The 20,892-nt window shown below is 38.0% G+C and overlaps 1 protein-coding gene across 1 annotated transcript in view; it reads right to left on the bottom strand.

Annotated features, from left to right (window-relative positions):
• SLC39A5 (solute carrier family 39 member 5) overlaps positions 1-20,892 on the bottom strand; it is a 411,070-nt gene that overhangs the window by 178,185 nt on the left and 211,993 nt on the right. The window contains exons 6-7 of the mRNA XM_044083712.1: positions 19,842-19,994; positions 5,014-5,098 (exon numbers count right to left, since the gene is read on the bottom strand). Of these exons, the coding sequence (XP_043939647.1) occupies positions 5,014-5,098; positions 19,842-19,994 (238 nt within the window). The remainder of the gene's footprint in view (positions 1-5,013; positions 5,099-19,841; positions 19,995-20,892) is intronic.

Raw genomic sequence — 20,892 nt, 5'->3', positions numbered from 1 at the left:
CTGTTCCATACCACTGGCAGTGTTACTACACATTTCTGTTCTGTGCCACAGACTATGACGCTATACGTTTCTGTTCCATGCCACTGGCAGTGTTACTACATGTTTCTGTTCTGTGCCATAGACTGTGATGCTACATGTTTCTGTTCTGTGCCACAGGCAGTGTTGCAACACATTTATGTTCCTTGCCACAGGCAGTGATGCTACATGTTTGCATTCCACGCCACAGGCTGTGATGATACATGATTCTGTTCTGTGCTACAGGCTGTGATGCTACATGATTCTGTTCCATGCCACAGGCTGTGTTGCTACATGTTTCTGTTCCATGCAATAGACTGTGATGCTACATGTTTCTGTTCCTTGCCCCAGGCAGCAATGCTACACATTTCTGTTCCGTGCCACAGACTGTGATGCTATATGTTTCTGTTCCATGCCACTGGGAGTGTTGCTACATGTTTCTGTTCCATGCCACCGGCAGTGTTACTACACATTTCTCTTCCGTGCCACAGACTGTGATGCTATACATTTCTGTTCCATGTCACTGGCAGTGTTATTACATGTTTCTGTTATGTGCCACAGGCAGTGATGCTACACGTTTCTGTTCTGTGCCATAGACCGTGATGCTAAACATTTCTGTTCTGTGCCACAGGAAGTGTTGCTACATGTTTGTGTTCCGTGCCACAGACAGTGATGCTACATGTTTGCGTTCTGTGCCACAGGCAGTGATGCTACATGATTATGTTCCATGCCACAGGCTGTGATGCTACATGATTCTGTTCTGTGCCATAGGCAGTGTTGTTGCATGTTTCTGTTCCGTGTCACAGACTGTGATGCTACATGTTTCTGTTCCGTGGCACAGACTGTGATGCTACAGGTTTCTGTTGCGTGCCACTGGCAGTGTTGCTACATGTTTCTGTTCTGTGCCACTGGCAGTGTTGAGACACATTTCTGTTCCGTGCCACAGACTGTGATGCTATACATTTCTGTTCCATGCCACTGGCAGTGTTACTACATGTTTCTGTTCTGTGCCACAGGCAGTGATGCTACATGTTTCTGTTCTGTGCCATAGACTGTGATACTACACAATGTTTCTGTTCTGTGCCACAGACAGTGTTGCTATTGTGTTCCATGCCACAGGCAGTGATGCTACATGTTTCTGTTCTGTGCCACAGGCCGTGATGCTACATGTTTCTGTTCTGTGCCATAGACTGTGATACTACACATTTCTGTTCTGTGCCACAGACAGTGTTGCTACACGTTTGTGTTCCATGCCACAGGCAGTGATGCTACATGTTTCTGTTCTGTGCCACAGGCCGTGATGCTACATGTTTGCGTTCTACACCACAGGCAGTGATGCTACATGCAGCTATAGATTAGAAAATAAAACAAATCAGGCTGCCCTAAGAACAAGATCAGTGGTATTTTCACTGACTTTTTGTAGTGTGAAGAATGCTTTAAATAAACTCATCGAGAAATTTTTTTTCCCAGTGAAGTTTATTATTTAAACAGTTTTTCAAACTACAAGAAGCCCATGAAAATACTGCAGCTGTTATTCTTACATCAGTCTGATGCTGATGCCTTTTAACCTTGTCTAATGCATCACACTTTTATTCACTAAACGTCTCAAGGTTCATACTGTGCTGCAGGTGTGGTATTCTCAGTAAAGATTTTTAACTAGTTTAGTAGGTTTATGAGCACATAAGGATAATGTCATTTTTCTGCAACTTACTGCTTTATGTGGTTATTGCTGGAAAGGAGAAAATGTACAAAGCAGACTCTGTTGGATCATAAATACTCAAGAACACCCTTTGAAACCGTTTATCCTGTTCTATATGAACTGTAAGAACATGATTTTCCTAAGCCATTATTTAAAAGAAAACACAGGAGAGAAAGCATTAAATTCTGCATATATGAAGAAGAACTTGGAGAAGCCCTTTACTAGGAGTGCTAATTTTCAGTTATTTAATCAGGTAAGCCAACTATGCAGAAGTGCCTCTTTTCAATGGCAAGCTGGGAGCATTGTCTGGTTATTTGATTTGGTCAGTTGTACAAGTTAGATGCGCGAATTCAAAGAACCATTTCAAAACTAACATATGAGTAATAACCCCCTCCTCAAAAAAGACAAATTGTGGGGTGTCAGTGTGTGAGCAGTGCACATAGCATGCCAGTACGTAATTACATGTAGTATACAGAATTTTGTGCATCCAATATTACACCATCATGCAGTGCACAACTGTCAGATAAAGCATTTTAACAACTTCCAAAATAGAATTTTAAAAAATAGAATTACATTACTTGGGAGGAAACATAGTTAAACAACTGCTAGTTGGAAAATCATTTTCTTATTGTAGTCTTACACTGACTTATTACTTCAGCAATATGCATTCTCAGGCATTAATTAAAGACTTATTACAATCACACAACCACAAGTTATATAAAAATTTCAAGTAACTATCCAGTCACAGCAGTAAAGAAGCTCTTTTTTAGACAACAGTTGTTTGTACTTTTTTCTTCATAGGTAGGTACTAGGCTATCGGCCCTGGGGCCTATATAAGCCTAGCCAAAAAGGTTCCCTGGCTTTCACCACCCAAGAAAATTGTAGTAAAACAACTTCTAAGCAAGTATTCAGTTACTGCTTTTTCCAAAAAAAAAAAAAAAAAGTATTTTAATTATTCAGTTTGTGCTGCTTCAGAGTAGGCAATATGAAAAGGGTCTCTATTCCTAGCTTTATTTTCTTTTAATCTTATAGCACCCCCATTCTGTAAGTTACAAACCTGGTTTTGAGGGTGTTGTAGCTGTAGGCATTGCTTTCAAGCACCCTGGAATGGGAATAAACTCTAACTTAATGGTGGTTTAGCCTTTGCTATACAACATGACTAAGCAATATAGAATGAATTAATTATTTTCCAGGTGGTCTGTCGTGATGTCCCTTACTTGGCTGGTGGTAAGGGACACTTGGTATCATAACATCCCATGTTGCTTTCCTAAATGCAAGGCACATCACCACAGGGCATAACAGTGAGAAACTAATTTAGAATTCCATAGCTAAAATGGGAGTACCCCCCCCTCTCTCTTGCAGCTGTTTGGCAGTCTCCTTTTGTTTGTGGTCCCCGTGGATTGTGGGTCATTTTGTTTAAGCAGGATTCATTGATACATCACAGAAACTAACCTGCAAAAAGTATTCTTCTGGAAACAAGTCTGTTTTGGGGGATTTAACAAAATAGTTCCTGAGGAAAGGGTGTTAACACACTTACTTCCTCCTGAGATACTGGAGTGTAGTATTAGTCACACCTATTGTGATGCCATCTATTCGTCCACACCCCATGTGTCCCACTTCAGGCATCTGAAATGGTGGCTTTTCTCTGCATTTTCTCTTGTATACACTAGCAGAAAGTTTCCCCAGTAGCTTAATGCTTAAAGCATTAAATATGCAAATATGCAGACTGTAGTCTTTTTTTTTTTTTTTTTCCTGTAGTTTTTGTTTTGTGAAAGCACATGCCCTGTTCAGCTCCAAAGTTGAACTGCTGGCATTCATACTAGTACAGAGACAAATAAATGCATCAGTGCCTACAGGAAAAGCAGATTTGTTATCTGTTAAGAGTGGATAGATTTACACTCCAATCTTGCAACTCCCAGTCTGGATCCCATCTTTCAAATCTAACTAATATCATGAGATGAAGTCAGACAACTTGGTGTACAGTAGGATGGCTATTGTGGAGCAGATCCCCTTATAGGCTCTCAAAATCTGGTGACCAAAAAGTAAAATGAAAAGGACAAGCCTTTTTGTTTGAAGTAATCCCCCATTGTATTTCTGTAGGTATTTTATGGGCGGACAGGTAAATAGAGTAGAATGTACACATCAAAAATCAAGTAATAAAAAAACAAACAAATCCCTCTTTGATCTTTAAATTGTCTGGTTTGTTCAAAGTAATAAGAATTCTTGTCTGTCAGATTTCATGAGATGCAATGTTTCTTTCTGTTATAATGTTACTTACTGAATAAAAACATCGTATCTGATGAAGTCTAACAGATGAAAGTACATATTACTTTGAATAAACTGGACAATTTAAAGCTCAAAGGATTACTTTGCATTTTTATTACATGATTTTTGAGAATGTGTATACTCTACTCTGGTTAGCTGTCTGCCCAAAAAGTACCTACAAGAAGACAACAGTGGATTACTTCATGAGATGCTTTTCCATTTATTTTTACAATTTGCTATACAGGTGATAGAGAAGAAAACACAAAGACATACTTGAATAAAGTATGAATGCTAACTATACCAGTCCTATAACTTTGGTTTGTTTGTGTCTTTCAGCTTTTCCCGGTTAGGGGTCGCCACAGCGGAACTCCGGTCCGCTAATGATTGGCAGTAGATTTTTACGTACTGGCTTGCCGGACCTAACGCACAACCTTCAACGAAGGAACGCCCATACACGCATGTAGCCACACAGAAGACGCTCTAACTGAGAATCGAACGGGCAACATCTAACTGTGAGGCAACAACGCTACCGCAGCACCACCACCGCAGTCAGTCCTATAACTTTGGTAACAGAAAAAAAAAACCTGGCAGAAAAAAAACCTGGCAACATACTTCCATTTCTTCCCTTTGCCATGTACTGTAGGAGATGACTGCAACTCATGAGAGAGAGAGAGAGAGAGAGTGAGAAAGTGAAACAGACATTGAGAGAGAGAGAGAGAGAGAGAGAGAGAGACAGACAGACAGAGAGTGGGAATGAGCGAGAGAGAGAGAATGAGTGAGAGAGAGGGAGGGTTTTCACAGCCAAGACTTACCAGTAGATTTCATGCTAGCCACTCAGTGCCAGCAATGGATCAGATTCTAAGAGTTATTCTCACTGCAGTTGAGTGATTCTAGTGCAATACTGATCTGTAAATAACCATTACACTTAAGTAACTCACTTTTACTGAGAGCAGATATTTTAGACTGCTGGGAGAACATGATCAGCATCAAATGTAAGAAAAGAGATACTTAAGCGAGACTTTAACCAAGCTTACCTTGTCTGGGAGGAAGCTGGTAGAGTTCTGTGCCACATTCAGCCTCTGTTACTGCTCCATGTGAAGCCTCGGTGTGATGGTATCTCTATAACAAAAGCCAGAAGTTAATGCTGCTGTTGAACACAAGTTCGGTTTATACAAAAATTGCACGAGCAGACTTCGACAAAATGGCATGATCAACACAAACTATGACTAAACAATGAAAAAGCATTTAATCAGAATTACTTCGGCTAAAAATACAGCAAACTCCTCATATCATCATCACCAAAAATAAGTAAAATTTGCAGAGAAAGGGCAATACCCTGTATCCCTTACACTCCCACATACATAAATATACCAATTCAAATGTTGCAGAATACTGGGGGTAAGGGTAAAGTGTTACTCCCAGTGTTCTGTAGTTTTACGCCATTTAACAGACAGGTTTCAAAAAGGACAGGAAGCACTGGGAAAAACATACGATTCCAGTGTCATAAAAACACTGCTTGATTGACTGTAGGATTCTCTGTAGATTACAGCTCCATATATTTCTACAAACTACAGTTATTTTTCTTACACAACTCACTACCATTTTAACCATATAATTCATTCTGTTTTTCTTACTGATGTACACATTTTATTCTTTCAGTAGGATTTTTTACTAGTATTTTTTACTTCAATACTTGTCCTTTTCTGATCGTGTTTTGGCTCTTTTTTTATTTCTAATTGATTTATTCATTTTTAACAGGTAAGCCCACTGTACACAAGTATCTTGTTTCAGGGTTGATCCGGTTGACCCGGAGCACTGTTTGGTTAAGTAACTTGCTTAGAGTCACAGAATAGGCAAACAGGACTAGAAGGAATCAAATCCTATACCTTTATGTACAAGATTATTAACTCATTATTTATAACTTATTAAAGCTCATTAATATCTCGGAGCTTTAACCTTCTGCACTAACTGCTAGTTCTTTTAACTATCTGCCATTTAATATTAATTTCTACTAGACATTTGTCCCCGCATCTGATAATGGTCAGGGGCTTTCTGATGATTTCATATGTGGTTTTATTTCAAGCCTACCAAGCAGTTGATCAGCATTTTACTTTTTCTCCTATTTGATTTTAACTAGTGGTTTCAGTCACATACATTTGTTATCTGGGGCTTAAAAGTTAAAATGATTTTAGTGTTAGTCATAGACAGGCTTTTCTTTCTCATTTCTTTTCTTCTGGGTGTACTGACTCTGATCTTTGTGACTAATTTCTAACGCACCATAATTTAAAGATGGCTGCTTGATGTTGTTGCCATCTTCTTTCATTTTAGGCTTCTTTTTTGCACCCCCCCCCTCACCATAGGGGTGAGCACAATACCTCCTCTACCCACACACACCTAGTCCATTCATTCTGCTGTTACAGGAGTCAGGAATTACAGGGATTGACAAAAACTTTATGGCCCATTTGTTCTGGTGTAGGACTCCCCCATCAGCTTATCCACTCATGACAACAGTTGAGTGGTGAGGGGATGGGCCAAGCTTGCTGGTTACATAAGGCGGCCTACCTTCTCTCCAGATGGAGCATCTTTCCTGTTGCAGTTGCAGCTGCCTTCCGAGGGGGAATTGACTCTACGCAATGAATAAACCTCTGCTTACAGTACTACTCTCACATGGCAGCATTAGCTTGATAGACTGGAAGTTTCATGGGGTAGATACTTAGTACTCCTGCCTAGGTGTCACCCATGTGATGAGCCAGAGTAACCTCCCTCCACCCAGGATGGGTGAGACAGCAGTGGCTGCTCACTCCCATCCTGCCCCCTGCTAGCTCCTACAGGCATCTGAGCTGGTACTCAACCTCATGCTATCTATGACTTAGGGCTTTATTCTAGAGCAGCTCACATTTTATCCCCCAATACTTGCAAGGAGGACTTTGTTACTCTCCTGGATGATTAAGATTTATAACAACATCTGTCTTATTGCTCTCCATTCTTTTGCTATACTTAAATCAACATTTGGTAACAATCTTACCATCTAAGCATCACAGAACGTCAATAGGTAATGGTTATAAAGGCCTAGTCTTTGCTTAGCTGGTTTAATGGAAGAGGTTATCTTGATTATGGCAACCAATAGCTGCCATATGGATTGCAGCAAACCCAAGATTGTTTGAAGGTGTTGCATGATGCCAGCTTGGCTTTTATCATGGTTAAATGACAACTATAGTCCTTTGCTGTCTACTGTTATTCTTTCACTTCTTTCAGTGCTACAAGGATAATAGTGGCAGGTTAGAAACATTCTGTATTAGATTAGTGTTGAGGCTAATCAGACTACTAACAAGTCCACCATCCTTTGACTATATCCTCATGGCAAGAGTAAACTGGATATCTCCTTCTATACTATCCTTCTGGGTGTGCAAGAACATCTCTGCAATTGTTTGCAAATATTTATTCATCTCAGTCAACCCAGAATAAATCACAGTGATTAATACTAGATGATTTTAACACTGAATTAATGACAGTTCTTCAGACTCACCTAAGAGTCCCTTCCACCTTAAAAATGGATGTAACTTTGCTCAGGAAGTTTCCTCTTCTCTACATATCAGAGGCCATGTTCCGGATCTGGTGTTCTGTTCAACTTGGAGATGGAACTGGTTCTGTGGTCTGATCATGTTCTGATCTGCTTCATCTTAAAAGTTCCACACAGTTTGGTCATTTAGTATTGGATTGGCTCAGAGTTTGGAAAAATGTTACATATGACCTGTTAACTTCACTAAAAAAGCTCCCAACATAGGTTTGTGCAAATGTCATCCCAAACTCACTTGTACTGGTTTATATCCAGGGTACCTTGATTGGTTTGCCCATCTTCATGTTTCCTCCTAGACTGATGTCTTGCAAGCTAGACTGTATGACCATGGCCTTTGTGCATTGTCTTGTAAGCCCCATGAACCTCTCTCTTCAGATCTTAATGATATAGCTAATCATCATTTAGCCACATCTCAAGGTTACTGTGAAAGTGATTTCTGTACACTTTTGTTCCTATGTAATCTCCAATGGCCTGTTCAGTCCTTAACAATCCAGTCTTAAAACCACATAATGCACCAAGACTGCCTTATTTAGGGCTATTAATGACCTTCTGGTGAAACGTGATCACTGGTTATACTCCACAGGTTCAAAGATACTTGCTAGGCTATTGATTTGTGAAGATCTTAAGAAGCCTAGCCTTACAATACCATGGCAGTTTCTTAGCCTGGAGAGGGGTCAAACAAGGATATATTGGGACATTACCATGATGGTCCTCCTTTCACTCTCAGTATCACCTGACCCAGTAAACCATGTGATTTTGTTAGACCATTCACATACCTACTGTTCAATCACATTAACTGTTCCTTTTTGTTTACTCTATGTGCTTTTTACCCAGTTTGCCTGCTGTTCATCAAGCCTCTATACAAAGTTTCCCATATGTTTCTCTCTTCTAGCCTATCTGAATGGTAATACACATCATCCTCTGGGGGGGGGAGGGGGTAATTTTTCCAGAAGACATCTGCCTTATCAGTTACTCAGTCTCTGGTCAGATGGACAAACATCTAGCCCTGGAGAGGCAACACCCAGGCAACCACTGTACCTCTTTTCTCTGTTCTGTGATCCCCTGCCTCACCAGGTGTAGTCCTTGTTTCAATGACCAGAGGGTCTGGTTTCACTCTCCCTATTTGGGGTATTCTACATTTAGCAATAGATGTTAATTGTCCCAGGCCTGACAATTATAAGTGAAGGGACTTCTTGATAGTTGGAGCATCATTCTCTTGGTGGCGGACATAGGCACGCATATCACCACGAGGATGTAGAGTTCCCTTACCCTACATACATCTACCTGCATGACACTGATGATTACTGCAAACAATTTGGGGAGCAATAAGTCCACATCCCTAATCTTTGTAGCTTTTTGGTACCTAAAGGTCCCTGCCAAAGTTATCATCCTTCCCCACATGATGACGGAGCTGTCATTGCCCAGTCACTTCAGTCCTCCCTGATGGTTCCTTATGCTCTCTGATTAAAGCTGGGTTGTACTCAGGATTTGTTTCTCTGCACCACATAGCTGGCCCTTACCTCAGCTGTCCTTGACTGGTTTGTCTCTTACCTTTTGAGGATGTTCCCAGTGTGTTCACAGCTAGTGCGGTTTGGCTTTATTGGCCTGAATTTGTCCATTAAGATGACTTAAAAAGAAAATTCATTGACAAAGAGAAAAAAAACATCATGGGCATTCAGAACTGCCATATGGCTGAAAAACCCAATGTCCTTAAGGGGTCATTTGCATATATCTCATTATTCTCGTTAACAAGAGGTTTTAAGTAATCACACAGTGAAAACTGTAGCTTGGATAGAATTTTCTTGTAATTTTTTTACTGAGCAGTGTGTTAACTCTGAAACTTTTGCTAGTCTCAGGTTTCCAATATAATATGGGATTCTGCATCATTCATTAATGGCTTCATTACTGTTCCTTGTGTACATGCCACCACTTTGGGAGATTATTACTAGGAGGGTATAAAATACTACTGTCATGCTTCTGACATTCAGCTGTAGTGCATCTTCTCTCATGACAAAATGTCAGATTTTATAAACTTTGACAATTTTGTCAGCTTCATCCTTAACGGATGGCTCATACCCAACAAAAAGTGAATGCAAAGATGAAGCAAGGCTCTCACAGGTTCCACACCTGTGGTGCCTACTTTAAATTTGTGCCTAGGAATAAGATCTCTGCATTGTTCTTGATAAAAAGCTAACATTTTGGGGCCAAGTGTCAGCAGTAAGGAAATTATAGTACTTTCACTTCAGTAATGCTTTCTAGACAAAACACCTTATTCATCACGGAGATCTTACTGCCATTATTCGGGTTCTGGTCTCTTCCTGCCTAGACTGCTGTACTGTTCTCTGTCAGTCTCTCTCAGGCTTTGATCCAGACCATTTGCACTGGATACAGAATTCTGTGCCCAGGGTACTGAAAGATTCTTCCTACTGTGAACATAATACTCTGTTTTTCTGTGAGCAGTACTTGCTCCTTTTTATAGTAAGCTTCACCTTTGATATTTTGATTTTGACATATCGTAATTTAAGCTCATCATCAGAGCCCTTTCTATACCAAGGTGCTACTGGTGCCGTAATGTCCAGATACATCACCTGTGCTCTTCTGAGCAAAGGATGCTGGTAGTTTCCCCAATAAGACACCTCTTGCCGACATCAATTTGCTTTAACTCAAGTATGTTTTTGAAAACATTTTAGCTGCACTTCCTCATTTTACATGTGTATACATATTAGGCCAATTATTTATACAACATATCATTTATTTATTTAGGTTTACTGTCAAAGTAGTGAAGCACACCTTACCGTGTGTCAGAAGGTCAAAGGTAAGGGTGCAAAAAGGCAAAACTGTGGCAGCAAATCCCGTCGACTCGGAAATGTCGGCACATAGTTTGTGATGGCAGTTTTGAGCATTGGTGTTTTTAATTGGATCACACTATAGTGCGGATTGGGAAAATTACCCTTTTCCTTGCTGTAGTGTGATCTCGGAGTCAGAATATATAATTAGCATGGGGTGCGGGGGGTGCAAAACAGTAGACTTGTGTATGTGTTTTTTCCAGTATTTATTTCAGATGATGAGTGGTGCATTATGTGTCGAATGTTGTTTTTTTCCCTTCTGAATAAATCGACACTCTTAGCAGTCGGCATGACAGCATTCGTGGTTCCTTATAGGGGATGCGAATATTTGTCGCAAGTGGTTTCATTGTTTTGATAGTAAACCATATATTTATTCTAAGCACCTCCTATCATTGTCATTGTTCACTTATAATTTTAGGATTGTTATTTCCTCTGTATTTTATATGTATTTGTTTATTATTATTGTGCAATGCTTGGTTTTATGCACTGAGAATACTAAACCTTAAACCATTCAAGGGGGTATGCTCTCTTTCCACAACCTGAGCCTCTGCAGATTAAGACCACTCCTTTGCCACTATTTCAGTTTGGAATACATTTCCTCGTCAACCATATTCACTTTCTTGGTATTTGCCATTTCTGTTGGGTATACTGTTCTGCAAACCATTTCTTGTGCATTAGTTCTATTAAGTCACAAGCTCACCTCCACTGTTTGCATTCTAACCCTCAACACTCACAAACATACACATGTCCAGGCAGGAAGCAGACTCATCTACGCTCCTGCCTCCCCGTACCATTCTGGCAGCTCAGAAAATAGAGAAGTTGTTGTTGTTAATTTGTGCACTAGTATAATGAAGGAAGCCATTGGAATATGTTTTTTTCCTATAAATCAAGGAAATATACGCTTTTGCTTCATAATCTTGCATCAAATGAATATCTAAATAGTTAATTTTATCCAAATTAATATTCCACGTAAATTTAAAAAAGTTTGTGGTTTCATTAATATAATTTAAAAATTCATTTAAAATATCTATATTCTCTCTCCAGACTAAACAAATATCATCCTGAAAACGATGATATGATTTAATATACCTATTGTATTTGCTATTAAATACGAATGTCTGTTCCCAAGACATCATAACTAAGTTTGCATAAGTTCCCCCACATGATGATCCCATGGCAACACCTTTCTTTTGAATATAGTACTGATCATTAAATTTTAAATAATTATTATTTAATACTAGTTCAATTAATTCAATTATAAGATTATTTAAGTCTTGTTGAACAGAAGACTTAAATAAAACTTCACTAATCCATTGAAGCCCAATGTCGTAGGGAATAACTGTATATAAATCACATACGTCTATTGTTACCAAAACATCTTTGGCATCAAACAATATTTGATTCATGTGCTTTAAGAATGTCCAAGAGTCCTTGCAAATATATTCTTCTTTCATCATAACTTTTTTTAGTTCATAATCAACATACTTAGCACATGCTGACGTAATAGAATCTCTCCCATCCACCAAAGGCCGCATGGGGGGATCTTCTATATTTTTGTGCATTTTCGGATTACCGAAAAACACAGGAATCCTGGGTGTTAAAATATTTAAATAGTTAAATAAATTAATGTCTATTCGTTTATCTAAAAACATGTCATTAATCTGTAAAAAAAATCTTCCTATAAGCACAATTCAACTCATTTAAGGATACCTTTTCATAAGTATCCGTATTTAAGATCAACTCCATTTTGTTATTATAAAAATCTACATCCATGATCACTGCTCCTCCCCCTTTATCTGGTTTCATAACTCTTATATTCCCTTTCTGTAAACATTTTAACATTTCCAATTCATCTTTATTTAAATTTGAGGGATAATCTATCTTATTATTAATTCTATCTAAATTCCTTAACTGACTTTCACACATCTTTTCATACATTAAAAGTTTAGGATGCAAGGGGGGATTATATATACTTGATATATTAAATTTATGTGATCCATTATATATCGAATCCTGAAACAATAATGAAAAGTTAATCTTCCTTAAAAACAATTTCATATCAATAATAGTTGAAGTAACATCAAATGTATGAGAAGGAACAAATGAAAAACCTTTTGACAACAAATTCGCAACTTCCTGATTAAAATCAATTTGAGTGAAATTATAAACTTTAAAGTCACCAGAATTGTTCACAATGACTTGTCGTAACTTGTTATGTAAACTCTTACTAAATTGTTGCATAGTTATTTCATGTCCATTCTCTTCAATGTCGGAACCATTATGCATTCTTATGTTCTCCCTTTTTTGTCTTTCGGCCTGGCACCTTGAAACCCCGCCAGTTGTTGATTACCATAAGGAATTTTATTTTTAAGCCTTTCAGAGCGTCTTAGTTCGGGATACTCATCATTTTATACCGAATCATTTTGTAAATTCCCATTGTATTGGCCTTCTCCTGCAGGGTCAGATCTGTAGGCTTGATTTAAAGAATGAAATTTGGTTTTCTTATTGAATCCACCTGGAGGTCTGGGATATGCTATCCCATTTGCATATTGTTTAATGTCTCTTTCAATTTTTTCTGTTTTAGCATTCTTTAATTTGATAATGTATTGATCAATACTATTATATATTCTGATTATGTCATATTGAACTGTGTCAAAAGAAACATCTGCTCTAATTATTTTATCAAGTTCATCAAGTTCAGATATCAATTTATCTATTTCTATCTGATTATATTTAATTAGTATGTTGAGAAGATCTTTACCACATCGATCAAACAACTGCAACAGTTCCATATGCATAGGTGAATTATAAACCAATCCCATAGGGTACTGCCATAAGCGCAACCCTTTAGGAATAATATTCAGTCTGATACACTTTCAGATATGCACTTTCAAGTTGCAGCTTCCTACATTTCATTAGTTTAATATCAAAGTCATTTAATTTATGATCAATATCGTTATTATCATTATTACCTCCATTAGGTTGTCCAGAAAAACCAAACGATGATCCCAACCACACATTTAGCATTAGAACAGTTTTTCTCAGTCCATCTCTGTGCTCAAACGATTTTTGCGCACAGAATCCACTACCTTGCCCAAAGTTACTCGACTGCATTCCTTGATTAACAAAAATATCTTTCTCTTTTTCTCCATTGTCCAAACCAGTGGCTTCCTTACCACCCTTCTGGTTATTAAAACAAACTGGGGTGATGTTAAAATCAAAACTAGTCTGTGAAGGTTGCGTTGGTGCTTCTTTTCCACGCCTATTCATACGACTATCATCATCTTTATTAACTTTCTCATACAAGATGTCCACGCGTTGCATTAATTTAAGAATCAAAGCTGTTAAATTCCCAATCGACCCTTCGGTACCTTCAATGGAGTCATCTAGCTGTACGGCTGCTTCGTCTAAGCAAACTGTAGACATGATAAACAACGACCAAACTAATGAACAAATGTGAACGAAAAGCCACCAGCTAGATGATGAAATATAATTTAATAACTAACAAAAACTTATACAGCTTAAAATGTACTTTGAACAAACTTTGAACGCCAAATAACAACACTTAAGAGCAAATAAATGATGTGAACGCTTTCGTTTAAATATTTTAAACTTCCTCAGACAAAAACCATACCATCTATTACCTCACTTCCTTTTATAACCTTCACAGAAAATTGCGCCAAAATCAAAATTCAAATTGGAGCATGCTCAGTAGCCAAAAAATGGGAAATAGAATTTCTAAATACTAAATTCAAGGAATGCATAAACACAATAATTAAATACTAGCTAAGGGCAATAATATTACATTATATTATATAAAATTATAAAACTAATAATTTAAATCATTCTTTTTATATAAATAATGAAATCATAAACTCTCCAACTCTTACCATTTATAATTAATTAAATATCAAATATTAAATATTAAATAATGAAATATCACAATTAATATATTTTATATAATAAATTATCATGTAACAATTATATTACTATTACATAGCTTCCTCCATATATACTCAAAATTATTGAAATGCTTAAAATAAAATATTACATTGATCTTGAATTTTATTACGAGTCAATGCCTTTAATTTTAGAATTGGCCCTATAGAACTTCTTTCATTTAAACCTGGCATACAATCAGCTTGTAATTTGCGGATTGGGAAAATTACCCTTTTCCTTGCTGTAGTGTGATCTTGGAGTCAGAATATATAATTAGCATGGGGTGTGTGGGGGTTCAAAACAGTAGACTTGTGTATGTGTTTTTTCCAGTATTTTTTTCAGATGATGAGTGGTGCATTATGTGTCGAATGTTGTTTTTTTTCCCTTCTGAATAAATCAACACTTTTAGCAGTCGGCATGACAGCATTCGTGGTTCCTTATAGGGGATGTGAATATTTGTCGAAAGTGGTTTAATTGTTTTGATAGTAAACCATATATTTATTCTAAGCACCTCCTATCATTGTCATTGTTCACTTATAATTTTAGGATTGTTATTTCCTCTGTATTTTATATGTATTTGTTTATTATTATTGTGCAATGCTTGGTTTTATGCACTGAGAACACTAAACCTTCAACCATTCAAGGGGGTATGCTCTCTTTCCACAACCTGAGCCTCTGCAGATTAAGACCACTCCTTTGCCACGGTTTCAGTTTGGAATACGTTTCCTCGTCAACCATATTCACTTTCTTGGTATTTGCCATTTCTGTTGGGTATACTGTTCTGCAAACCATTTCTTCTGCATTAGTTGTATTAAGTCACAAGCTCACCTCCACTGTTTGCATTCTGACCCTCAACACTCACAAACATACACATGTCCAGGTAGGAAGCAGACTCATCTATGCTCCTGCCTCCCCGTACCATTCTGGCAGCTCAGAAAATAGAGAATCTTCCCCATTGTAGTCTCCCTCCCTTCTACTTGCTGCTGCAGATTGTAATATGTAATATGTTCTTACACTTGTTGTCAGCCCTATGGCTGACAGGTCTTCAAAATGCTGGAGTGCCTTAACTGCACACCAATACTAAACTTATCTTTCATCTTAATGTTAATAAACATAAGAAGTTTTGCATAGTTGTCCTCTGCGTACCACCAAGTAATAATATTAGCTTATTAGAATGAATTCTTTGCTGGATAACTACAAATATTATTACTGAAACCATTATCTTAGGTGGTGTTAACACTGGCCGGTTATCTGTGACATCTAACACCCCAACTACTAGTCTTAACTTGTATGGATTCAAAGAGGTGATCACTTCCCCTACTCGACTCAACAAAGCGAATCATAAGAATTCTATCCTTGACTGGTTACTTGTCTCTGACCACAGCAAGTATGGTATCTCAGGTGTTCTGCCTTTTTGCCTTAGTGACCATCACCCTATATTCACTAACAGAGAAATCACCCACCAGCTTAAAAAAAAAACATCAATACAGAACTACCAGAAATCTTTCTAACTTTCATCCTGATACACTCAGTCTACTAAAATCTGTCATCTGGTCTCCACTCAAAACCCTTCCCCTAGATAAAGCTGTCAACAAAGTCAACAATATATTCACGAATACTTTAAATATTCTTGCTCCTACCAGAAATAGTCAGTAAAAATACTCAAGCCTCCTGGATGTCTCATTCTATAAGAATTCTCATGCAAAAACATGACATAGCATGGAAAAATGGCACAAGGACAAACCCCCTCAAACCTTACATCTATATAAAGAGTTGAGCAGCCTCACCAAAAGGCAAATTCACCTAGACAAAAAATTACTCTGACCCACAAGATAATCATAAAAAATAATCCAAAGAAAAAAATTTCAGTCCGTCTCTCTTTCCTCACCAAATCCCTATCCAGACTTAAATTTAGTAGCTGTTTTTGAGAGGGTAACATTTTCTTCAGTGGCATCAAAGCCCCTCTTGCCTCCAAGCTCTCCCAAACCATTTAATCTACCTCACAATTCTACTAGTCCTGACAACCATGCTTTCAATATCCAAAATGTCTCCACATCATATGTTAAAGAGTTACTAAAGAAACTTAAACCCTGTTCTCCTTCTGCTGAAGATCTCCCTGCTGAGTACCTTACGTTCATTGCAGACAACAGTATACTCATTCTCAATTCTCATTAACAGATCTATTCAACACTCTAATGTCCCTGCCCTGTGGGAAAAACATCTTCTTTATTCCCCTCCATAAAGGAGGTAACTTCTCTGAAATCTCTAAGTTTAGGCCAACTGCCATATACTCCTATTCTAAGATCCTGAAGAATTGTATTCATAAGCAATTCCTTCAATATCTGTTGCAAAATGATCTTTAACTACAACACAATATGGTTTCTGATCAGGCCATAGCATCCCTACAACTGTCCTCAACTTTTCTGACTCTATTAACAAGGCTAGAGACCAAGGAAAGTTTTATATGTTCTGTTTTCCTAGATCTTTCAAAAGTCTTTGACACAGTGTCATATGAGAAACCTCTGTCTCAGATGTCCTCTCTGGACCTTTCCAAACCAACTCTTTTGTAGTTCTCTACTTCTCTGAAAGATAATCTGTCAAATGGCTCTCTTCTTTCTCTACTAGTTGAAATGGGTATTTCTCAAGGCTCTATTCTCAGTCCACTGCTCTTTAAAATTTTCATCAATAATCTATATACCTCCTCTCAGCAAGCTTGCCTTATTCAGTATGCCGATGACGCAACTCTCATGTGTTCGTCTGACAGTCCACTACAACTACAGTCCATGACACAAAATGCCTTCAGTTCAGTCAAACTGTGTCTACATCAAAACCAGCTTTCACTTAATCCCAAAAAGACAAAACTACTAATATTTTCCCAAAGTACTGGGTCAGTGCTAAAAGTAACTTCCACATTACCTCTTTAAACAACATAACTACTGAAGTAGTTACCCATACCAAATTGCTTGTAGTCACCATAAATGACAACTTAAAAGTTTGATCTTCACTTATAAAACTGTATAAAAATAACTCATCAAAAGCTAAATTTACTATACAATGTAAACAAATTCATTACTCTTTCTAGTAGAATCACCCCAGCTAACACTTATCTTTTACCCTGTTTTCAGTATGGCTCACCTATTCTGACTGACATCCAGATCTCTGTTAAATCACAACTGGAGCAGTGCTAAGCTAACCTACCACATAAAGCTTATCATTGCTCTAAACTACATGCTTTCATCTGGTTAGATCTCCCACATCAACTTCTTCCAGCCCATAAATACTATATAACCCCTTTATGTGCCCTTCTGTCTCCTCAGTACTTCACTATCTCCCAAATCAAACCTTCTTGAAATCTATAAACCAAAAAAAGGAAGGGGCAAAGTTTGTACTCACACTGCATATCCAAACTATGGAACTTTATCCCAGATTCAATCAGAACTCTATCCTCCATGTATACAAGTCATCTCTCAAATAATTTCTCACTAGCTCATGGCTATGTACCTGCACCTCACCTGTATGATCTATATTATAAAAATATATTCTTACTAACCTAACCTCTTACATTATTTATCTACACCTTTCAACTACTGCCCGTCCCCACTGTTAGGGTGGACTTGTAGCTTATTGTTATTTCCTTGCATGGTTTACTGTGCTTCTAATACTTTTTTATATACTGACGGTCATATTTGTCATTTTTATATCACTGGCATCGCCTCACACTTTATTGTATCCTATGTATTCTACTATCAAACTATATGTATATATGCTTTTTTTCAGTTACATTTGCACTAGTGTTTTATTTGCTGTTATTTAACTCTCTGAAGCTTTTCGCCCTGGGTCTCGGCTGAAAATGGGTATTTATTACCCAGTTGGACTTTCCTAGTAAACAAATGTCAAAATGTCAATAACTAATTAATAACTAAAATATCTTCTACTTCCTTCCCACACACAAACACACATTTTATATACATATATATATATATATATATATATATATATATAATTTTTGCAATAAGTTAGTGATTCACTTCTCTGAATGCAAAGAGAAGCTTATTCCATAATCTCAGAAGGTATTCCACAACATATTTATTTATTTTATTTATTTGACATTTGTTGACAAGGATAGTCTGACTGAGCTATTGCCCTTTTTCAGTGGAGGCTCAAGAAGAAAAGCTCCACAGTGCAACTAAGCAAGAAAATTGCACAACACAGTAAAATAATTAAGGACATTTCTTTTACAGTACAAGTAAGAGAAAACAGCAAGACAGACAATTATACAATGTAATAAGTATAAAAACAGGTAATAAAAAAACTGGCAAAAACTCATTATGATTTGTATGTTATTTTTAAGGTACTTTTCCGTTAAACCCCTACCATGCATTTTCGGTCACAGATCGACGTGTCTCGCCTTATTCCTCAGCTCTTAGTACAGTAATGGTACACTGCCTTCATCTCTTGTTTTGTCCTGTGTTTCCGCATTGAAACAGAGTATTGTACAGGCTGCCACCCTAGGTCACTCAATCTGAGACCTACAGGGTATTTAGTTGATAAGTTTTTCAACTAAGTTTTTCAACAGTTGAAAGGTCAGTCAGCTCGTGTTACTTAAAGCTTGTTATTTGGGTAACAAAATGGAGACTCACAGGTTTAAGAACATGACTGATGTATTTATTTTGGGAACTACTCCTCAGCTGTGCAGATCCTTCAAACACGTGGGCTGAATTCGCTTAGCCGTGCATCGGCAGCATAGTGCAGCCTCCTGATTTCTGGGGAGGAAGTGTGACATGGGGCTGATGGGTTCCTGAGGTGTACCGGCAGAGGATTGCTTGGCCATCGGCGGCCATCCCATGTCAACAGATATTGTGGGCACCATGATCTGTCTTCCGCAGACCTTGCGGTCAGAGTTGTTTTCCACCATCCTCCCCTTGCCACCACATCTCCGTGAGTGATTCCTTGTTCTTGATGTAGGTGGGTGTCATCCCTGACACCCCCTTCTGAAAAGAACGATCCCCAACATCGCATGAGAAGATAGGGTCAGACTGCAAGGTCTGTGAAAACAGAAAGTGCGGTCCTAAATCAAGAGAAAGAAATCACCCACACACGTATGTAGTGGGAAGGGGAAGACGCTGGAAGACAGGCAAAGGCAAGATCACAAGGTGTGCGAAAAATGGAACACTGCACCGATCCCAACCCCTGCGATAGAAGCAAGGCCAGATACGGCCACAGACATGCAGTCCAAAGGGGAGGATACTGGAAGATAGGGAAGACTCCAAGGTCCATGAGAAAACAAGCATGGTGCCCATACGAAGCCCTGGGGAAAGGAACATGGCGACACATGCCAGTCCGGGTTCCAAGACGCGTGATAGGGGTTTAACGGAAAAGTACCATTTTTAATATTATTTTTCCTGATCTGGTGTTAGCAGCCTCTGCAGTGTGCTCCAAACATGGTTAGTGATTAGTATCCAACAACATCAAATCATTATGTCTAACATTAGAACCATACCACATTTACGTGTCTCTTCCTGATCATTGTCATAATGCTCTCAATCACAAAGAGCAAGTAGATGCCTCCCAGGACAGACAGCCCTTTCAGCACGGAATCCGCAATGTCAGAAATTGCTGTGCTTCTAGAATAATCATCATGACTGGCACTGGCCTAGATATGACAAAAGAGAAAACATGATAGTTCCAGAGAAGATAATGTCCACATATTATGCCACAATGGTGAATTCTGAAATTTGCTTTCAGTGATTTTGAGTGATTTATAATACATTCTATTACACGTCCCTTCTGCAAGTGCATTATAATAGAAGCACACTAAAAATACAATAGGAAAATGAAGTTTAATATTTTAGACTAACGTGATCTCATAAATATACTTTAGATGTAAACAGCAAGTAACAGTACTGTTACCTGTCAGCCTTCAAAGGTGAAGATGGTTAGAGGCATTAAGTAGCTATTTCTACATCTGAAAGAATCCTGTACTTTTTTCTTACAAATCACACTTAAATATCTGGGAGCTATAAAATAAACATATAGTAACAGAGCAGTGGTAAAAAAGTGATTACCTTGGCACCTAAAATGGGAAAATGAATGGCTTCATCTACTAATAAATTTTATTAAATGCCAGCACTGTCAACAAATAAGAAGCCTTGTTCCACATTTTACAAGGGATATATAGGTTCATAGGTAAATACAATGATGACTGCCCTTGCAGGCCATTTTAAGCCTAGTCAATTTCCCTTTTTGTGCTCGAAACAGCCTATTCCATTTGTGCTCGAAATAGCCTATTCCATTTGGTACTGACTGTCCTTATCCATTCCTTGGTCAACAATTATATATACCCCTAATGAGAATACCTGGGATCATACCATAGATAATTTGAAGGGACCCATGCATGGGATAAAGGATGGGCAGCCCTGGGGCAGATTTTCTGGTTCTTATCCATAGATCTAAGTTGTGCTTGAATATGGACAGGAATGAATGTTGATTTATATGGATGGGTAGTCTGTTCCACAGCAGTTGTTTCTTCTGAGAGATACAACTGTCCTTCC

Source organism: Protopterus annectens, chromosome 9.part0, assembly GCF_019279795.1.
Source record: "Protopterus annectens isolate FY-2018-M chromosome 9.part0, PAN1.0, whole genome shotgun sequence".
Lineage (NCBI taxonomy): Eukaryota > Metazoa > Chordata > Ceratodontiformes > Protopteridae > Protopterus > Protopterus annectens.
Note: the sequence above shows the minus strand (reverse complement) of the source record. Positions and strands in the feature narration are given on the sequence as shown.